Source organism: Mesocricetus auratus, unplaced genomic scaffold (genome assembly GCF_017639785.1).
Source record: "Mesocricetus auratus isolate SY011 unplaced genomic scaffold, BCM_Maur_2.0 Super-Scaffold_100062, whole genome shotgun sequence".
NCBI lineage: Eukaryota > Metazoa > Chordata > Mammalia > Rodentia > Cricetidae > Mesocricetus > Mesocricetus auratus.
Window position 1 is genome coordinate 2,023,824 of NW_024429234.1, and position 15,422 is coordinate 2,039,245.

A 15,422-nucleotide genomic window follows, 5' to 3' on the forward strand; every position below is an offset into this window, starting at 1 on the left:
ATTTTTATTTTACATCCTGGCTGCAGTTTCCCCCTCCCTCCTCTCCTCCTACTTCCTCCCCCTCCACTCACCAATTCACTCCTACTCTATGCTATTTACTCCATCCTGTTTAGGAAAGGGCAGGTCTCCCATGAGGATACTAGTCTTAACTTGAGGTTTCTTAGAGTTCTGAAATTTAGGATTGGGTTTACCACAAAACCAGGGCAATGAAGCAGTCAAGTCAGGGTACCACTTCCAAAAGGTAAGAGACTTCTGAAGTTCTGAGTGAATGAATGCATTGATTGTCACCAGAAGACTCCTCTCTGCTTGGATTTCAAGCCTAGGTTCTTAAGCCTAAGAAAAACCCCTTCTATTGTTTTCACAGAAAACCCTGCCCCTGAGCAGCCTCTGCCTAATGTTAATGGGATAGACAACCCAGGGGCTATCCTCAAAGTGACTCACCCCCCTGTGGTGGGCAGTGATGGCTATTGCATGTTCTTTGAAGACAGCATCATCTACACCACACAGATGGATAATATCAAGCATACACCACTCACAGCCAGCCCCCAACCTCGAGGTGAGGCTTCGGAGCCATGCCTGGCCCTGTACTCTGCTTGTGAAAGTGCAGAGGCCACACCCCAAACTTAAGTGCTCTACACTTCTCCCTGGCCTGTGGCTGTCTCTAAGGCCTCCACTATGGGCAGCTTTAGCCATATCTACTCTTTCTCCTTCACAGAAGTGATTTTCTTGAGTTTCTCTTTGTCCTGGGAGGAGATGTTTTATGCCCAGAAATGTCACCGCTTCCTGACTGACATCATCCTGGATTCCATCAGGCAAAAGGACCCCAAAGCTATCACAGCCAAGGTGGTGTCCCTGGCCTACCGGCTATGGGTATGTATGACAGGCCTTGGGGCACTCTGTTTCTTCACCACGTATCCCCTTGCCCTTGCAATAAGTAGTATAAGACAAGAGGATGAGCCAGGAGGTGGGGGCACACGCCTTTAATCCCAGGCGGATCTCCATGATTTCGAGGCCAGTCTAGTCTACAGAGCAAGTTCCAGGATAGCTAGGGCTGTTACACAGAGAAACCCTGTCTTGAAAACTAAACAAAAAGGCACGAGGATGAGGGGAAGAAGCCAGGGACAAAAGAGTAGCTGGAAAGACAGAGATAAGAATGCAGAAGCTGGGAGCTAGCCATGGCCCTACCTGACTGTAGACTCTCTTGGTAGACGCTGAACATCAGCCCCAAACAGTTTGTGGTGGATTTGCTGGCCATCACTGGCTTCAAGGATGACCGACACACTCAGGAACATCTGTACAGCTGGGTAGAGGTGAGGTCTATCTGTCCCACATAGGGAATGGCAACTCTGGGAATATGGATATTGTTGCTGCCAGGCCAGTACTGTCATCTAGAAAGCTAACCAGCTAAGTAAGTGTTCTCTGGTTCCATGGAGGTAGATGGCTAAAATTAACCAATCAAGACTAGTCAAAAAAGCAACATTTAGGAAGCCTGTTTTTATAGTTTTCCTCTAATGACACCAACTATGCCTTCACCACCAACAACCCTGGCCAACTTTGAAAGTACATATTAACTCAAGCACATGGACATGGAATTAGGCTTTTACAGTCAGTAATAGCTAGTTCCTCTACTTCGCTATGATATCACCATTTTTTATACTTAAGCTCCTCTACAGATTTTTTTAGGATTTATTTTTATTTTATGTTATGAGTGTTTTGCCTGTATGAATGTTTGTGCAAATGTGCATGCAGTACCCTCAGAGGCCAGAAGAGGGCGTTGGACCCTTGGAAGCTAGAGTTACAATTGGATGTAGATGTTGTGAACCAAACCTCAGTTCTCTGCTAGTGTAACAAGTGCTCTTAACTGCAGAGCAATCCTCCCAAACCCTAAAGCATTTTCTAAAAGCATTTATGGGGTTTTGCAAGAGGGCTGAGACAGATTTTCCTATGCATATCCCTGGTTGTCCTAAAGCTCACTATGTAGGTCAGGCTGACCTTAAACTCACAGAAACAGCCTGCCTCTTCCTCCCAGTGCTGGGACCAAAGGCCTACATTACCATGCTTGACAAAAAAACATTTAAAGAAAGAAAACAAAAGGGCAAAAGAATGGCCAAGGTTTGAGGAACCTTCTGCCCCCATTTATTTTGTTTTTGCTACAGGTCACTAAACCCAGACAAGTACTCATATTCCAGCTGCCTCCTTTTCATAGCTTGAGACACAGTTTAGCTACACTGTCAACTAGGGCTTGAACTCATTTTGTAGACCAATCAAGATTTTAGTTTTTATTTCTTTTCTGATTCTGTAGAATAATTTCAGCATTATAAGAATGAAAGATTTAGCAAATTCTCAGTAACCTGGCTTTTTGTAACCAAGTACATAATGATAATGACATTCACCTTAAACACATGACTGCCCAATTACCAGTAGCTCTCTAGCTTGTATGTTATTTATAAAGGTTAAAGTCGGCATCTACGGCTAGAAAGAGGACACAAGCATCAGGAAGCACATTTTTTACTGTCATTGTGGTCAGTTCTCTTGGTCAGTTCTCTGGTAGCCAGAGCCCTGTGAGACGCTTTAGGGTGGAACTGAGCCCCAGAGTACCAAAGGTCCCCTATAATGAGGTTTTCTCTACCCAGATGAGGGAGCCCCCCCATCATGCCCCCACAGAGCTAGAAGAGGTAGCTGGCCTAGAAATCGGGGATAAAATAGGTCTTTCCTTGCAGCTCACACTACCTTTCGCCAGAAAATATGGCCGCTGCGTGGACCTGCTCATCCAGAGGGGACTGTCTAGGTCTGTCTCTTACTCAGTACTGGGCAAGTATTTACAAGAGGGCTAGAGTACCCAGAGATGTTGATCCTACAAACCACCACTTACCCAAGGATCGTTTTAACTGTGGAAATCCAGAATGTACATACTCAGTCAATGGTACAAATCACTCTACTTTTTTATTATAAACAAATAAAAGAGTAAATCACAAGACAGATGTCTAGACTCCTTCTCTGAGAAGACTTGAGTGTCAGTGACCAGTGAAACCAGTAGATGAGTCTAACTGAAAGTGGCACAAAAAGCATCAAGTCAAAATGACCAACCTGGCGCAAAAAACCAGACGTTGGAGATGAGGAGCCAAGGAATTCAAGAATAAGGTAGCTACATTGGGCTAGAAATCAGCATTAAGTTCAAGGGTTGAGGAGCACCTGCTGGGAACCCACTTGTGTCCCTCATGACTTCTGAGAGCTCCATAATACTCCACTAGCCTAGAGTTTGGGAATACTCAACTTCTACCCCATCCCATCCTTAACTTACAATTTGCTGATAGCTGGAGGGGATAGGAGAAGGATCCCAGGAGCTTGGGATCAAGGTGCTTATCTAGGCTTTGTAGCCAGATACCCTTGGAAAAGGCCCTAGGTCAGTCAGTTGGTGGTTACAGACATCAGAGAGGATAATCAACAAGGCCATTCATATTGGGTATGAGGGGTGGGAAGGGGGATGGCCCAGGAGCCAGCTATGCACTGTCATAGTAGATTCAGAGGTATGGTATTCCTTGGAGTTCTGGCTGTTGTATCTACTGTTCATCTTCAAGCCGGACTCAAACCTATGGTGTCAAGTCAAGCATGAATGCTTAGATTATCTGGTTCTAGAGAACTAGTAGAGCCATTCCTTTGGGGAGTGGCTCTGACCCACCCATTTCCAGCTCCCCTAAAGAAAAGGCAGCTATAGCCCAGGGTAGGTTAGAGAGGGACTGGTGATCATAAGGCAAAAAATGGCACTCACACATGACAAGTCCTCAAGGCCTCTGCCCAGGGTCTGCCCTGACACACAGCTGCTGTCAGAACCACTAGAGCTGGCTGATGGGCACTGGGATGAGACCTCCGAGTCCTCAGGAGCTAGAGAAGAGGATTGGGTTGTCAGCAGGGGAGGCCAGACCCAAGCTATGCCTCCTACCTCTAAGCCCACACATACTTAAAGAGGGCTGGCTGCCCATCTCCGCCTCAGCTTCCAGTGCTGCTTCCTCTGGGAAGTTGGGTGGATACAGGGACCAGTGAACACCCAGAAGAGCTGGATCTCTGTACAGGTGCAGATTGAGAGACCCCAGAACAGAACAAGAATCACGGTCTCCAGGAAGGGAGCCCAAGGCACCCAGATAGGGGTTGTCATAGTCAAATGGTGCCACAGCAATGGAGGCCCTAGAGCGAACATCTGTGTAAGAAAGAGGGGCAGATCAGAGCCCAGTCTGGCCCGAGGTAGCCAGGGAAGCACAGGCCAGGAGTGACAATAGGCCACATTGCCTCCTCACTCCCAGCCCCCGTGGGATGCCCACTACCTCGTCTCTTTAGGACATAGTTGATGTTGCGGTCACTGATAGCTTCTTTGCTGGGGGCGATGTCCCAGAAGGCCTTGTTCCCCACGCCCATAGATGCCATCTCAGCCATACGCACCTCTGAGTAGAGAATAAGGCATAAGTGAGGCACCCTGAGCTGTATCTAATGAGTTTTTCTTATATATCCTTGTCCCAGAAATTAACCATCCAATGCCATGATCCTTCCTGGTGCCAGACTCTCTGTTCTCAACCACCCCTGGGAAAGCTACCATAATGTCCTTTTAGGGCATAAGACCTCTGATACTCAGAGGTTCTTTCCCTGCACTGTCTGCTGCTGCTGCACCTCTTGCTCTCCCTTGCCAACCTTTTCCAAGTCCCTAGATATCCCTTACTCTCTCCCCAAAGAGTAAGGACCCTAAACTCTTCTCAGGCTCATAGGCAGACATATAATCTTTAGGCTTGAACAAGGACTTACCCTTGTTGTGGACAGCCTGCCTCCAGAGCAGGCGGGAGATATCAGCTGTCCAGGCTTGTTTGGTGGCCACACTGGAGGCCTGCAGCACAAACAAGTCCCTGGCCTTTCGACGACGGAACCAGATCTCAAAGCGCAGTTTGCTCTCCCCACAGCATTCAGTGAGGCCAAGGTCCGCCATCTACATGGTCAGGGGAAAGGAGCTTGGTGAGGCATAGATGGGGGACTAGAGGCAGAGGTCGGGGTCATGTGGACTTACTTTGAAGGAACGCTTGTAGGTAAATATGTCAACACCTGCAGGTCCACGACGAGGCTTGCTGAAGAGCAACAGTTCCTCAAAGAGAAAAACACGACGACAGGACTTGTGGCGTCCAGCCCGCACTGTGAACTCATCCTGTCGCACCAACTGCCCCTGCTCCTTGAGGTTAACCTGCAAAGTTGAAGCCCAGTAGATGTCTAAACACTCCCACCCCTTCTTCTATATCCCAGGTGCTTCCCCACATGACCTGGGATGACTCACATCACAGCCGTGGATGGCATCCATGGCTAGCAGGTCATTGCCATGTCTGAGCTGGAAGTGCACAAGGCTCTGGGCTGCCTGAAGGGCACCTAGCTCTTGTGCGGGGCCCCCACAGGCCCTTGCCAGTTCCTGCAGTAGTAAGGCATATTTGCTCATGCGCTGGATGGGCTTTAGTAGGTAGGAAGCCAAATCCAGGTGGTCTCCCAGTGCTTGCTGCTTCTCCTGCCACATAAATGGGAAATCACAAAGTGCTTTTGGACTATGCCACCCATCTCCTGCTCTTCCTATAGTCCCAGACTCCTACCTTGAAGAAGGTGTGACCATAGCTGCTCATCAGGGCATCAGAACGAGGTTTATTCTTGCTGTAGAGTGCATACATCCCAAACTGCACCCTCTACAAGGACACATGGCTCAGCCCAGGTACCAGGGAATTGGTTCCCAAAAGATAGCCCCCACCTCGGCCACACCACTCTCCTAGCTTAATAGGACGAAGATGCCAGTAAGTGGCTTCAGGGCAAGGAGCTTCTTCCTACCCCTGCAGATCCCACGTGGAATGATTATAATCTAGCAAGAATCTCAATGCTATGCAGGAGCAGTCCAGGCTCTGCCTCCATATTCAGCTCTGCCCTCCCAAGGTTCTGAAATGTTTGTTCACTATACTCAGCCAAGCTCACGATATCCTCTTTTCTGGGGGTGGAACTCACTCTCTGCTCCCCCTCTGACCTCTACTCAAACATCCTCTCTTTTACACTGGGAACCCTGCCCAAATGTAATTCATAGGCAATTTTCCTGTTTATTGCCATCCTAAGTGTAATCTAGAATGATTTTTATTTGTACATCTCTCCTACTTAACTGAAAACACCCTAAGAAGCAGGTATTTCTGTGGGTGTCACTCAGAGCTGTACCCTGGTAACAGTTTGCTTTCCCACAGCACTCAGTGAGGCACAGAGCCTGGCACTAGGTATGTGTCCAGAAGCACTCTAGGGCTCATGGGGCTTATGGAACTTACATGGCGCAGGAAGGCATAAGCCACTCGAGGTGGGTGCCGGGTGCAAGCCTCTAGCTCACGCAGGAAGAAATGATAGTGGAAATCCCGAAGCTTTTCAAGGTTGCCAAACAGGTGGGCACGCTGGCCACGGAGGCCCTGGGGCACATCAGGTCGATCTAGCTCAGGGAAGTAGTGCTGCATGGTATAGTCAAGGGCCCGGACATACTCACGCTCTGTGGCCACCATCTCCGCCAATACTAGCTGCAGCCTGTGAGGTAGGTAGAGTCAGAACCCAAGACCCTCTACTAACCTCCCTACCCTACCCTCTGCCCATACCTGTTGGGGTTCCTGAATTCAGAGTTGCCTGATAGGGGCACAGATGGGGATGACCTGGACCAGACACCTCCAGTCTCAGGTCTGTGAGAGTCAGTAGCAATTGTTGCATAGTGGCCATGATGGGCAGCATTACCAAGACGCTGCCCCAGATTCCGATCAAAGCTATAGGCCTTTCTCAGTGGAGGAACAGTGGGTGTGGCAGGGGCCCGCCTGACACACAAGGTAGCTGTGCTGTTGGTTGATGGTGGTTTCAGTGCAGCCTCAAGCTTCTGATCCAGAGCCAGCCAGGTGTCCTGGCACTGTGCCCAGGCCCAGCGACATTCCTGACGGATGTCTTCTGAACCTAGGCCTGTGGCAAGAGCCCACATTTTCCTGAAGTGGGCAGGGGGTAGGTCAGGATGTCTGGTCCAATGCAGCTGCAGCCGCTGCAGTACGACCCCTGGGCGCTCCTGCTCCAGCTCGGTCAGTACCCGCTGCCCCTCCTCAGTCCAAGTTGTGGCCTGCAACACCAAGGACACAGAGCCATGAAAGCAGGACCCCAGCAAGCCTGCAGTGACTTCTGCTGTGCTCCCTGCCCCACCCACTGGCTGGCCTGGGAAGGCTGGACCCAGGCTATAATCTAGAAGTTGAATTTTGGGATAAGGCTGAAAGCAAGATAAGAGAACAAGCAAGCCAAACACACAGGGTGCACCCAGACTCTGGTGAAGCTTGGGCAACCTCCACACAGCCAGGAATAAGACCCCCTCAGCCACCTGCTTAAAGAACTGAAACAGCTTCTCGGCATCTGCCAACCGTTGACGTCGCTGGGCCAAAGCTCTAGAAAATTCTGTCAGCTGGGATCTCAGAGTCAGAAAGCGCTTTCCAGGGGGCCCCAGTTCAGCAGTTTCCCAGCCAACCAGTGGCTGCAGTAACTTCTCCCCTTGCTTGACCTGTTCCTAGAGAGACAGATGTGCTCAGCTGGGGGTGCAGCCCAGACTTAGATCATTCCTTGGGCATCTATACATCGTCTCCCTCATAAAGACTTCTCCAGGCCCCCTCCCCAACCTGAGTCTGCACCGCAGCCGTACTCAGCGCTCTCTCTAAGGTTCTTCCTGCTCTCCCTCACCTGGCTCCTGAGGACAGTGCATTCTCTCCTTCCAATCTCATATGATCAAACCCCAAATAACATCCACACCCATGACCAACAGATGACCCTCTCTATGAGGCTCCAGGCCAAAACTCAGAGTCCTTTCTCATTCCCTCACAGTTATTTCAAAATCACAGCTAAAATTGGACATATAAAGGCCTTCCACCAAAATGCTCTGATTCCCTGGGTCCTCTCACTCTCTCATACGGTTGATTATCAAATCCTACAGACTTCCAAATTCATCTTTACTCCCATCTTAGTCAGATAAAATATTACAGTTGGCTTTCCATATTTTCCAGGATCCATAATGTGGGTTCCACATTCATAGATTTAAGTAACTGCATTAAAAGTATCTGAGAGAAAATTATACCTATATGAATATAATAAGATTCTTTATAATTATTCTCCAAACATATAACCTAACAACTATTTATATAGTATCTACACTATGATATGCTAGTCAAGAAATTATTAAGAAGTATGAAAGGCTATCTATTGGCTATCTGCAAAGACTACAGGATTTTATGTCAGAAACATGAGCATCCACACGTTCAGGTGTCCAAGGAATGTCCTAGAACTACTCTAATCCCCCAGACGCCCAGAGACAGAGGTGCCCCACGGCTACTGCAGTTGCCTCAAGCTGGATTTCCTACATCTTTAGAGGCACCTCATGTCACCTCCCCCCACTTTCCTGCCACAGACTGTCTTCTTCTGTTTTGAGATAGGGTCTCTCTAAGTAGTCCTGGGACAGCCATCCTCCTGCCTCTGCTTCCCATGTGCTAAAGGCAGGCACCATCACGCCTGGCTTTCTATCACGGGGATTTTTGAACTATTTTCCAGCCTTGATTGTCTCTTCACCCCTCTTTTTTCCCCAATTAACCCCAAGTGACTCCCCCATGCTGCTTCTGCGCAGAGTTCTTTGTTCGCACATATATGACTACGGACCTTTGATTACAACTGATCCCCCTGAAGTAACCTCCAAGAGAGAAAGGTAACCCAGTCCCTGCAGAACCAAACTTACCTGGGCAACCTGGTCTAGCTCTTGAAAAGGACCTTGAGCCTGGAGCAGTGTGTCCAGAGAGGGTTCCCCTGGTTCCTCCAGTCCCGGCCAGCCCACCTCCTGTAGCCACACTTCAATCTGGAAGGACACAAGTAGGGGAGAGCAACGGCAGCTGCTATGGGGGAGTTACAGCTAAGACCAAGGGCAGGACGCACTCTGGATAAGTAGTTCCCACCTGGCGCAGCCCATCCTCCTGGGCTTCCAGCGTTTGAAGGAGCTCTAGGGCCTGTACTCGCTGGTTGCTCTGCAGAGTTAGCTGATGCAACAGTCCATCCACTTGACCATACAGCTCATCAGCCTTGTCTACTGCAAACCTGTGAAAAGCATACAATCCTCTTTCCCCACTCTAAAATGCTGGGACTCAGATCTATCATGTGCTGAGCCAGCCAGCTGAGTACTTGACACAAATGTAGGAAACTGAGCTGGGGTGAGGTCTGGTAGTTGGGCTAATTCCTACCTGTAATCAGGGCTCAGGGTCACGTCTGGCATCCCTTGCTTCAGCCATGCCAGCTCCAGGCTTCCCTGGCTTTGTAACCATGACAACTGTGGTGAATCTAACACCTGCTGCATGAGGGACTGTGCCTGCTGTAGCAGCTGACCAACTTCCTGTAATTGAGAGCAACAGACATCAGTTACTAAGGAAGAGGAAGTCAGGGGCGCATTCAAGGAGATTAGGAGGGTGACACTCACCCCAGACTCCATTGGCTGCTGCATAGCCTTCATATTGTTAATGACTCCCTGGACCAGGGCACAAGTCTCCTGACAATTCTGCTGTAGGGTTTCCAGACGCTGTGAGTGGACAAAAACATGAACAATGTGCAGGGATGATGCTCCCAGCCTCCGGGGTTCCAGACCACTGCAGCCAGTTTCTCCACAGGTCCAGGTTACCTGTATAACCATAACCTTCCAACCCTGCCTGGTGCACTGACCATCCGGAAATCCAGCCAGGCTTGGTGGCTGTAAGGCAGGCATCCTCCAAGTGAAGTAGGCAGCCCCACATTAGGAATGTGGGCCAGTAGGCTCTGATGAGAGGGCAGCTGCTTGAACTGCAGAAGGAGAAGGTATGCTACAGGAGTATGTGGACAAAGACCCCCCACCTCCATCCCAGCCAAGCTGGCTCGGTACCTGAAGTCCTGGAGGCATTTCCTCTGGCATCTTCCCAACCAGCAGCACTTGTTGCACAGATCCTGGGGCTGCTTCCTGCAAGGATCCCAACTTCAGCTCTACCACAGTGACCCTAACCCTGAACTATACAGAAAATGAATGAAGGGAGTCACAGTCCTCTACTTACTTGTAGCTGGCTGAGGCCCCAGATGAGAGAAGAGCGCGGGGAACAAGTTTGAGCATCAACTAGTATGGTCAGACCCAGAGCCTGTACTTCACACCTAAATGGTGAGATTTGTTTGAATACCTGATTCATGGATCACAGCACCTCATGGTTCAGGCTAAGCCCTGTGACCGTCTCCCGCAAACCTGGGAATGCCTCGCAGGTAGAGCAAAAGATTCAGGAGTTCACGGCTATCGCACTTGGGATGGAGCCAAGCTGGGCTGTGGGCACACAGAAGCAGCACTGCTCGGCCTTCCGCATCACGGGTCCCTGTGGAGAGGAGAGAGTGAATGCTGGCAGTCAGGCCACCCTTCCTCCACCTCGCCTACATCCTTCTAGCTACCTGGTAGGGTAGCCATGCCACTGGCCAGGAGCTCCCAGGTGAGGTCTTGAGCTAGGAGGCAGTCAGCAGGCTGGAAGCTGGATCCACTAGGAGCTTAAGAAGAGAAATGGCTTGGTTCTGAATGGGGCCAATTTCCCAGGAACCTCCCTGGACAAGGGCTTCAGTCTGAGTAGGGTCAAAGCCCTCCCAAATGTCAATATCCATCTCCAGATAGCCCCATTCCCTTCCCAGATTTCCCAGTCTCCCTTACCTGCCTCCAGGAGCTTTGATGACATCTCTGATAAAGGGCTAACACCTGCTGGCTGTGCTGTGCCTGGCTCTGAGTCTCCTATCAAGCCTCCCTCTTGGCTGTCATTCTCGCCCTGTGTCAGGTTGAGGTGAGAGGACATGGGACACAAGAGGTTTTCCACTCCAGAGAAGGGTGGCTCCTCTGACTGGACTGGGGGGCCTCCTAATATGCTCCCCTGGCAGTCCCCTGACCCATCTGCAGCCCTTTGCTCTGGAAGGGATTCAGGCTTCTTGGACAAGGAACCTCGCTGTAGCCCTCTGCCTTGGGTCGCCCCTACTGCTGGTGTTGAAGGTCTGGGGTCCATGGCCTGTATCTGGTGAGCAGACTTCTCCTTCCGGGTGTTCCTGAAACTACACACAACAAACCTGTCTGCATCAGGGCCCTGGGAGTCTGGGGACACACCCGCACCCTCAAGAGGCCCTTCCATCACTCTCTGGTAAGAGTGGGCCGCTCTGGGCACGTGGGTAAGGGGTTAGGCCTTGATGTGAAAGGTGACTTCAGCTCATCCAGGCACTGGTTTAAAAATGGTGGAGCAAGAATCTGAGGGCAGGGCAGGCAAGCCGGAAGCACTAGGCGTAGGAAGTCCTAGGCTGGGTACCAGGTCCCAGGAAGCGGTGCCGCTAAAGTCGTCCAGCCTGGGGAGGGAAGACACAGAGTCTGTTTGGTGCCTAGGGCCAGGTCATGCTCCCATGAGCCTCTACCCGGTGGCCCTACCTTCGGACACACCTTCACAAGGGGCTTAGCAGGCCGCGCTTTGCGTCAGCCCGCCCAGCTAAGCCGTGGCCTAGTCGCCTGTACCAGCGCTCCTGGTCCCTGGAGGGTCACCTGCACACTCACAATCCCCGGGACACGCGGTGGGGAACTGTGAAGCCTGGGAGACCACGCCACCCTCGAACGAACGAAGAACAAACGCACCACAGCCTCGACGACGGTACTGCGAGGTCGCCTGGCATCCGAGGGCGCCACCTTCTGGCGGCTGGAAGGGACCGTAAGGCCGCTGGGGACGCGGCGCCCTCTAGGGACGGGAGGACCGAATCACAGCTCAGAGCGTCCGTTCTGAAGGCAGGAGCTCAGACAGCCGGAGGATAGAGGAGAGTAGACCGTGCTGCCTCCTGACCCCCGGCGCGGGTGGGGTGGACTCTTGTTCTCAGCGCCTGGGACTTGAGGCGACCTCCCTCGAGGTTGCAGTGAGTGGATCGTGGCAGCGCCTATGGGCCACTCCACTGTGCCCACTGCCTGACCTCCCCAGAGCTGAAACTGTCTTTAAGGATGGGTGAACCTCAGCACTGCTAGAAGGAAAGACGGGCTCGCAGCAGAGGACGCTCTTGTGGGAGGAGGACGAGGCTCCTCGCCAGTCCTCTGCTGGGGCATGGGAATACTTGCCCAGTTTCCCTTTCCAAGATGAGGACAGCTCAGCGCTCGCAGCCCCCAAATCTGACTCAAGGAAGACGTGTGGGGCCAGGTTTAGGGGAGGCCCTAGAGAGACTCCCTAAGCCCAGGCAGCTAGTGGAATATCTTCATGGAGAGTGGGAGGGAGCTCTCCACTGTAGCTGGCCCCTTCAGGTACTCAGGTCTACCCACCACAAAACAGGTTGGATGGGTTGTGGGGTATAACTCTGTGGTAGAGCCCTTGCCTGGCTTGTATGAGCCCCCGGGTTCAATTAATAAAAAACAAAGAAAATTTCAAGAAACAAACTGTGCTCTCGTGACTGGATGGTGCTGCTGGCCGAAGGGATGTAGAGGGGGTAATGAACTGGGTGGGGACCCAAGCCTGCCAAAATCCGTGAGGCCCAACCCTCCACCTCCTTGAATCCCCTGAATTCTCTTTCCCTATTCACAGAAAAGTGGTGCTGAGGAAGACAGGGCCCTGGAGCCAGAGGCCAGATGGGACCTGGTTCCGTCACTCACCTCTTGTGGGGTCCTCTTGACTCCTCATCTTCCTCTCCTGTAAAACCAGAGCGCCATTCTTTTCTCCTGGATTGTCAGATAGACCAGGGAAGACCTGAGGAGCCAGATGTCTGTGCTCCCGCCCAGCTTTCTTGCTTCACCCTTAGCTAGGGGTTCTCGAACCCATGAAAGACACCCGGGAAGCTGGGAGATCCCCCCTTGCTCTCAGCTCTGGGGTCTGAAGTCCTTTTGGAGTAAGTGGGCCTGGCCTAGCACTCTTGAATTTGTGGGACGATTGTAAGAAGGTTGGCTCTGTGACCCGAAAATGGCACCTAGCCTCACACCATGGCCTTGGTCCCTGGGAGGAGAGGACACTGGATATGCCGTCCCTGGCTCTAAGACAGGCGCATCCTTCATGCATCTAGGCATCAGCTGCAACCATGGTAGAAACACCGGCAGGTCCCCTGTCCATCTCAGATTGTCAGGCAGACTCTGAAGAGCAAAGAGGCAGGGCTGGCTTTGGAGTTGTCCTACTCTGGTCCCCACCCCCCAGCCATGCCTTTTGTCCCTCCTTCCTCTAGTTTCTGGGAGCATTGGGTCCAGTCTTGGCTTCTGTCCTTGATTCGTATCCCAGGCCACCCCCTCTGAGTCATTGCCTCCCCCTCCTCTCCTCCCTCTGCACTCTGAGCTCACCCCCACCCACCAGCCAGGCCCCCAGGAGCTGTAAGAGGTGGATGGGCCTCCTGGCAGGTACATACCCCCTCCCAGTGACAGAAACAAATAAGAGGCATCAGCCACAGGCCCTAGCTAACCTGGGCCCACAGAGCGCAAGCAGGCCGTTGGGGGAAGGCACTCCTGCTGAGACAGAGGCAGGACTAGGCTGTGGCTTTTCCATTCCACATAGAATGTGCCCTGTAAGCAGACTGTATGCTGTCCACTTTCATACTCCAGCTCTGCACTTCAAGCCTGGCACAGAACAAACATTCAGGGGTATCCAAGACTAGTTACAATGCTCCTACCCTCCTGAGCTCTCCATCTGTGGGTCATATGGAAACCAGAGTTAGGGAAAGTCACTGATAGAGACAGACCCAGGCAGAAGGGGCAGAGGGCTGCACGGCACACCAACAGAAACAGGGACAGACACTGACCTAGTGGGGGACACTGGGGGACTAGGCCTAGAGCCAACCTGGAGTGGCTGACCACAGCAGGCATTGTGGGCTGAGCTTGCAAGTCTGAACCGTGACTCATGGAAGCCATCTCTGGTTCTGCTGGCTGCTGAGGCCTTTTCCACTGACGACTGTCAAATGTGGACAGGCCCCTCCCCTGCTCCTTCACTAGTCCTCTCCTGCCTCTCTTTTCTTGACACATGATCAATTTTTTAAAAAAGTAAAAGAAAAGAAAAAAGTGACCTCTGGGCTTTGTTAGGCTTGGGGATACAGGAGCAGTACCATAATACCTTAAATTCTGTGTACCCTTCTTCAGTGACTGTAAACAGCAAAGACAACTTCAAACTCTCCAGACGCCTCTCATCTTTGACCTAAATAACCCCAGGCTCCTTGGTATGGCATTCAAGGCCACCAGAGGCATCATTTTTACCTAGGTCCCAGACCACTCGTGGAAACACAGCTGACTAAGCCTTTTGTTTCATGCTACCTTCTCTGAATTAGAAGGCCCTCATCATCCTCAAAATCCTTCCTTTTAGCTTGGTGCTACAGTACATGCCTCTTCACCTACTTGAGATAAAAATACTGGAAGATCACAAATTCAAGGCTAGTCTGTCTACATAGAGTAAAAAAGTCCCAGGCAAGACAGAGCTTCATAACAAGGTCCTGTCTTTTTTTTTAGATGGAGGGAAGCTGGGGAGGTAGCTCTGTGGGTAATGTGTTTGCCTTACAAGCATAAGGCTCTGAGTTTGATCCTCAGAATATTTTTTAGAGCTAAGCATGGTAGCACACGGCCTGGATTCATCAGTCCTCTCCACACTTCCCATGTCATTTTGTCCAGTCAAGTGGCCAAATGTGGACAAACTCTTGACTTGCTTGCTCCTACAGAGCAAATGCTTGGCAGCTTTTCCCACTTCCCAAGCTGTGCTCACTAGCTTTTTGGGCCTCCAGAGATCTGCTAAATCGAGACTCTTGGAGTAAGTGGGCATAGTGACACATGCCTTTAATCCCAGCACTGGGGTGGGGAGGGCAAGGCAGGCAGATCTGTGAGTTTGAGGCCAGCATGGTCTACATATCAAGTTCCAGGCTAGCTAGGGCTACATTGCGAGACCCTGGCTCTAAAAATCAGACACCTTGGAGTAGCCTCAGGGATCTCCATGTTTTGACCAGTTCCCCCAGTTATCCTGACACTAAAAAGCAGTGGAAGCAACTGCCTGTTTTTTCATCCTCTTCACCTACTCTGAGCTGCTTAAGTAGCCTCCCCAGTGCCCTCCATCCCTAGCGTTCCTTTCTTGGAAACCACTACTTAACCTTCCATAATCTGCTATTCTTCCTGTCTGCCTTCTTCCAAGAATCAAAGAACCACAGCATTTTCCATACATCTCTGCCTTGCAGAACGAGCATGATAACGCAAACACATACCATTTGTTCCCACAGAGCCAGGGCTGGGACAATTCTTCCCATTTCAATCCTAGCTGTAATCTTATGAAGTATTAAGTATGAGTGTTAGCCCTTGTTACTGTTGTTTTGTTTATGGGACAGGGTTTCACTGGTAACTCTGGCTAGCCTGGGATTTTCTATGTTGACCAGGCTGG

At 51.1% G+C, this 15,422-nt stretch overlaps 2 protein-coding genes across 4 annotated transcripts in view; one reads left to right on the forward strand and one right to left on the reverse strand.

Annotated features, from left to right (window-relative positions):
• Positions 1–2,975, forward strand: part of Kctd19 (potassium channel tetramerization domain containing 19) — a 40,475-nt gene extending 37,500 nt beyond the window's left edge. Inside the window, exons 13-16 of the mRNA XM_040736611.1 lie at positions 365–556; positions 716–870; positions 1,209–1,310; positions 2,721–2,975. Of these exons, the coding sequence (XP_040592545.1) occupies positions 365–556; positions 716–870; positions 1,209–1,310; positions 2,721–2,834 (563 nt within the window). The 3' untranslated portion in view covers positions 2,835–2,975. The remainder of the gene's footprint in view (positions 1–364; positions 557–715; positions 871–1,208; positions 1,311–2,720) is intronic.
• On the reverse strand, positions 2,925–13,199 carry Plekhg4 (pleckstrin homology and RhoGEF domain containing G4). Of its 3 annotated transcripts, XM_040736609.1 has the most exons (23): positions 13,009–13,199; positions 11,693–12,722; positions 10,739–11,412; positions 10,489–10,581; positions 10,292–10,415; positions 10,110–10,203; positions 9,944–10,018; positions 9,748–9,864; positions 9,509–9,607; positions 9,276–9,424; positions 8,994–9,132; positions 8,780–8,896; positions 7,385–7,567; positions 6,633–7,132; positions 6,318–6,564; positions 5,613–5,702; positions 5,309–5,530; positions 5,048–5,218; positions 4,792–4,969; positions 4,320–4,436; positions 3,959–4,195; positions 3,770–3,882; positions 2,925–3,590 (listed from the first exon to the last, which is right to left on the reverse strand). In XM_040736609.1, exons 3-23 carry the CDS (start codon positions 11,202–11,204, stop codon positions 3,585–3,587), a joined length of 3,537 nt encoding a protein of 1,178 aa, XP_040592543.1. In that variant the 5' UTR covers positions 11,205–11,412; positions 11,693–12,722; positions 13,009–13,199; the 3' UTR covers positions 2,925–3,584. The 3 variants fall into 3 exon arrangements, with proteins under 3 accessions (XP_040592543.1, XP_021086425.1, XP_040592544.1); XM_021230766.2 differs by lacking the exons at positions 11,693–12,722; positions 13,009–13,199 and adding an exon at positions 11,504–11,622; XM_040736610.1 differs by lacking the exon at positions 5,613–5,702 and having other exon boundaries at positions 11,693–13,199.
• Positions 13,200–15,422: the final 2,223 nt, after the last annotated feature.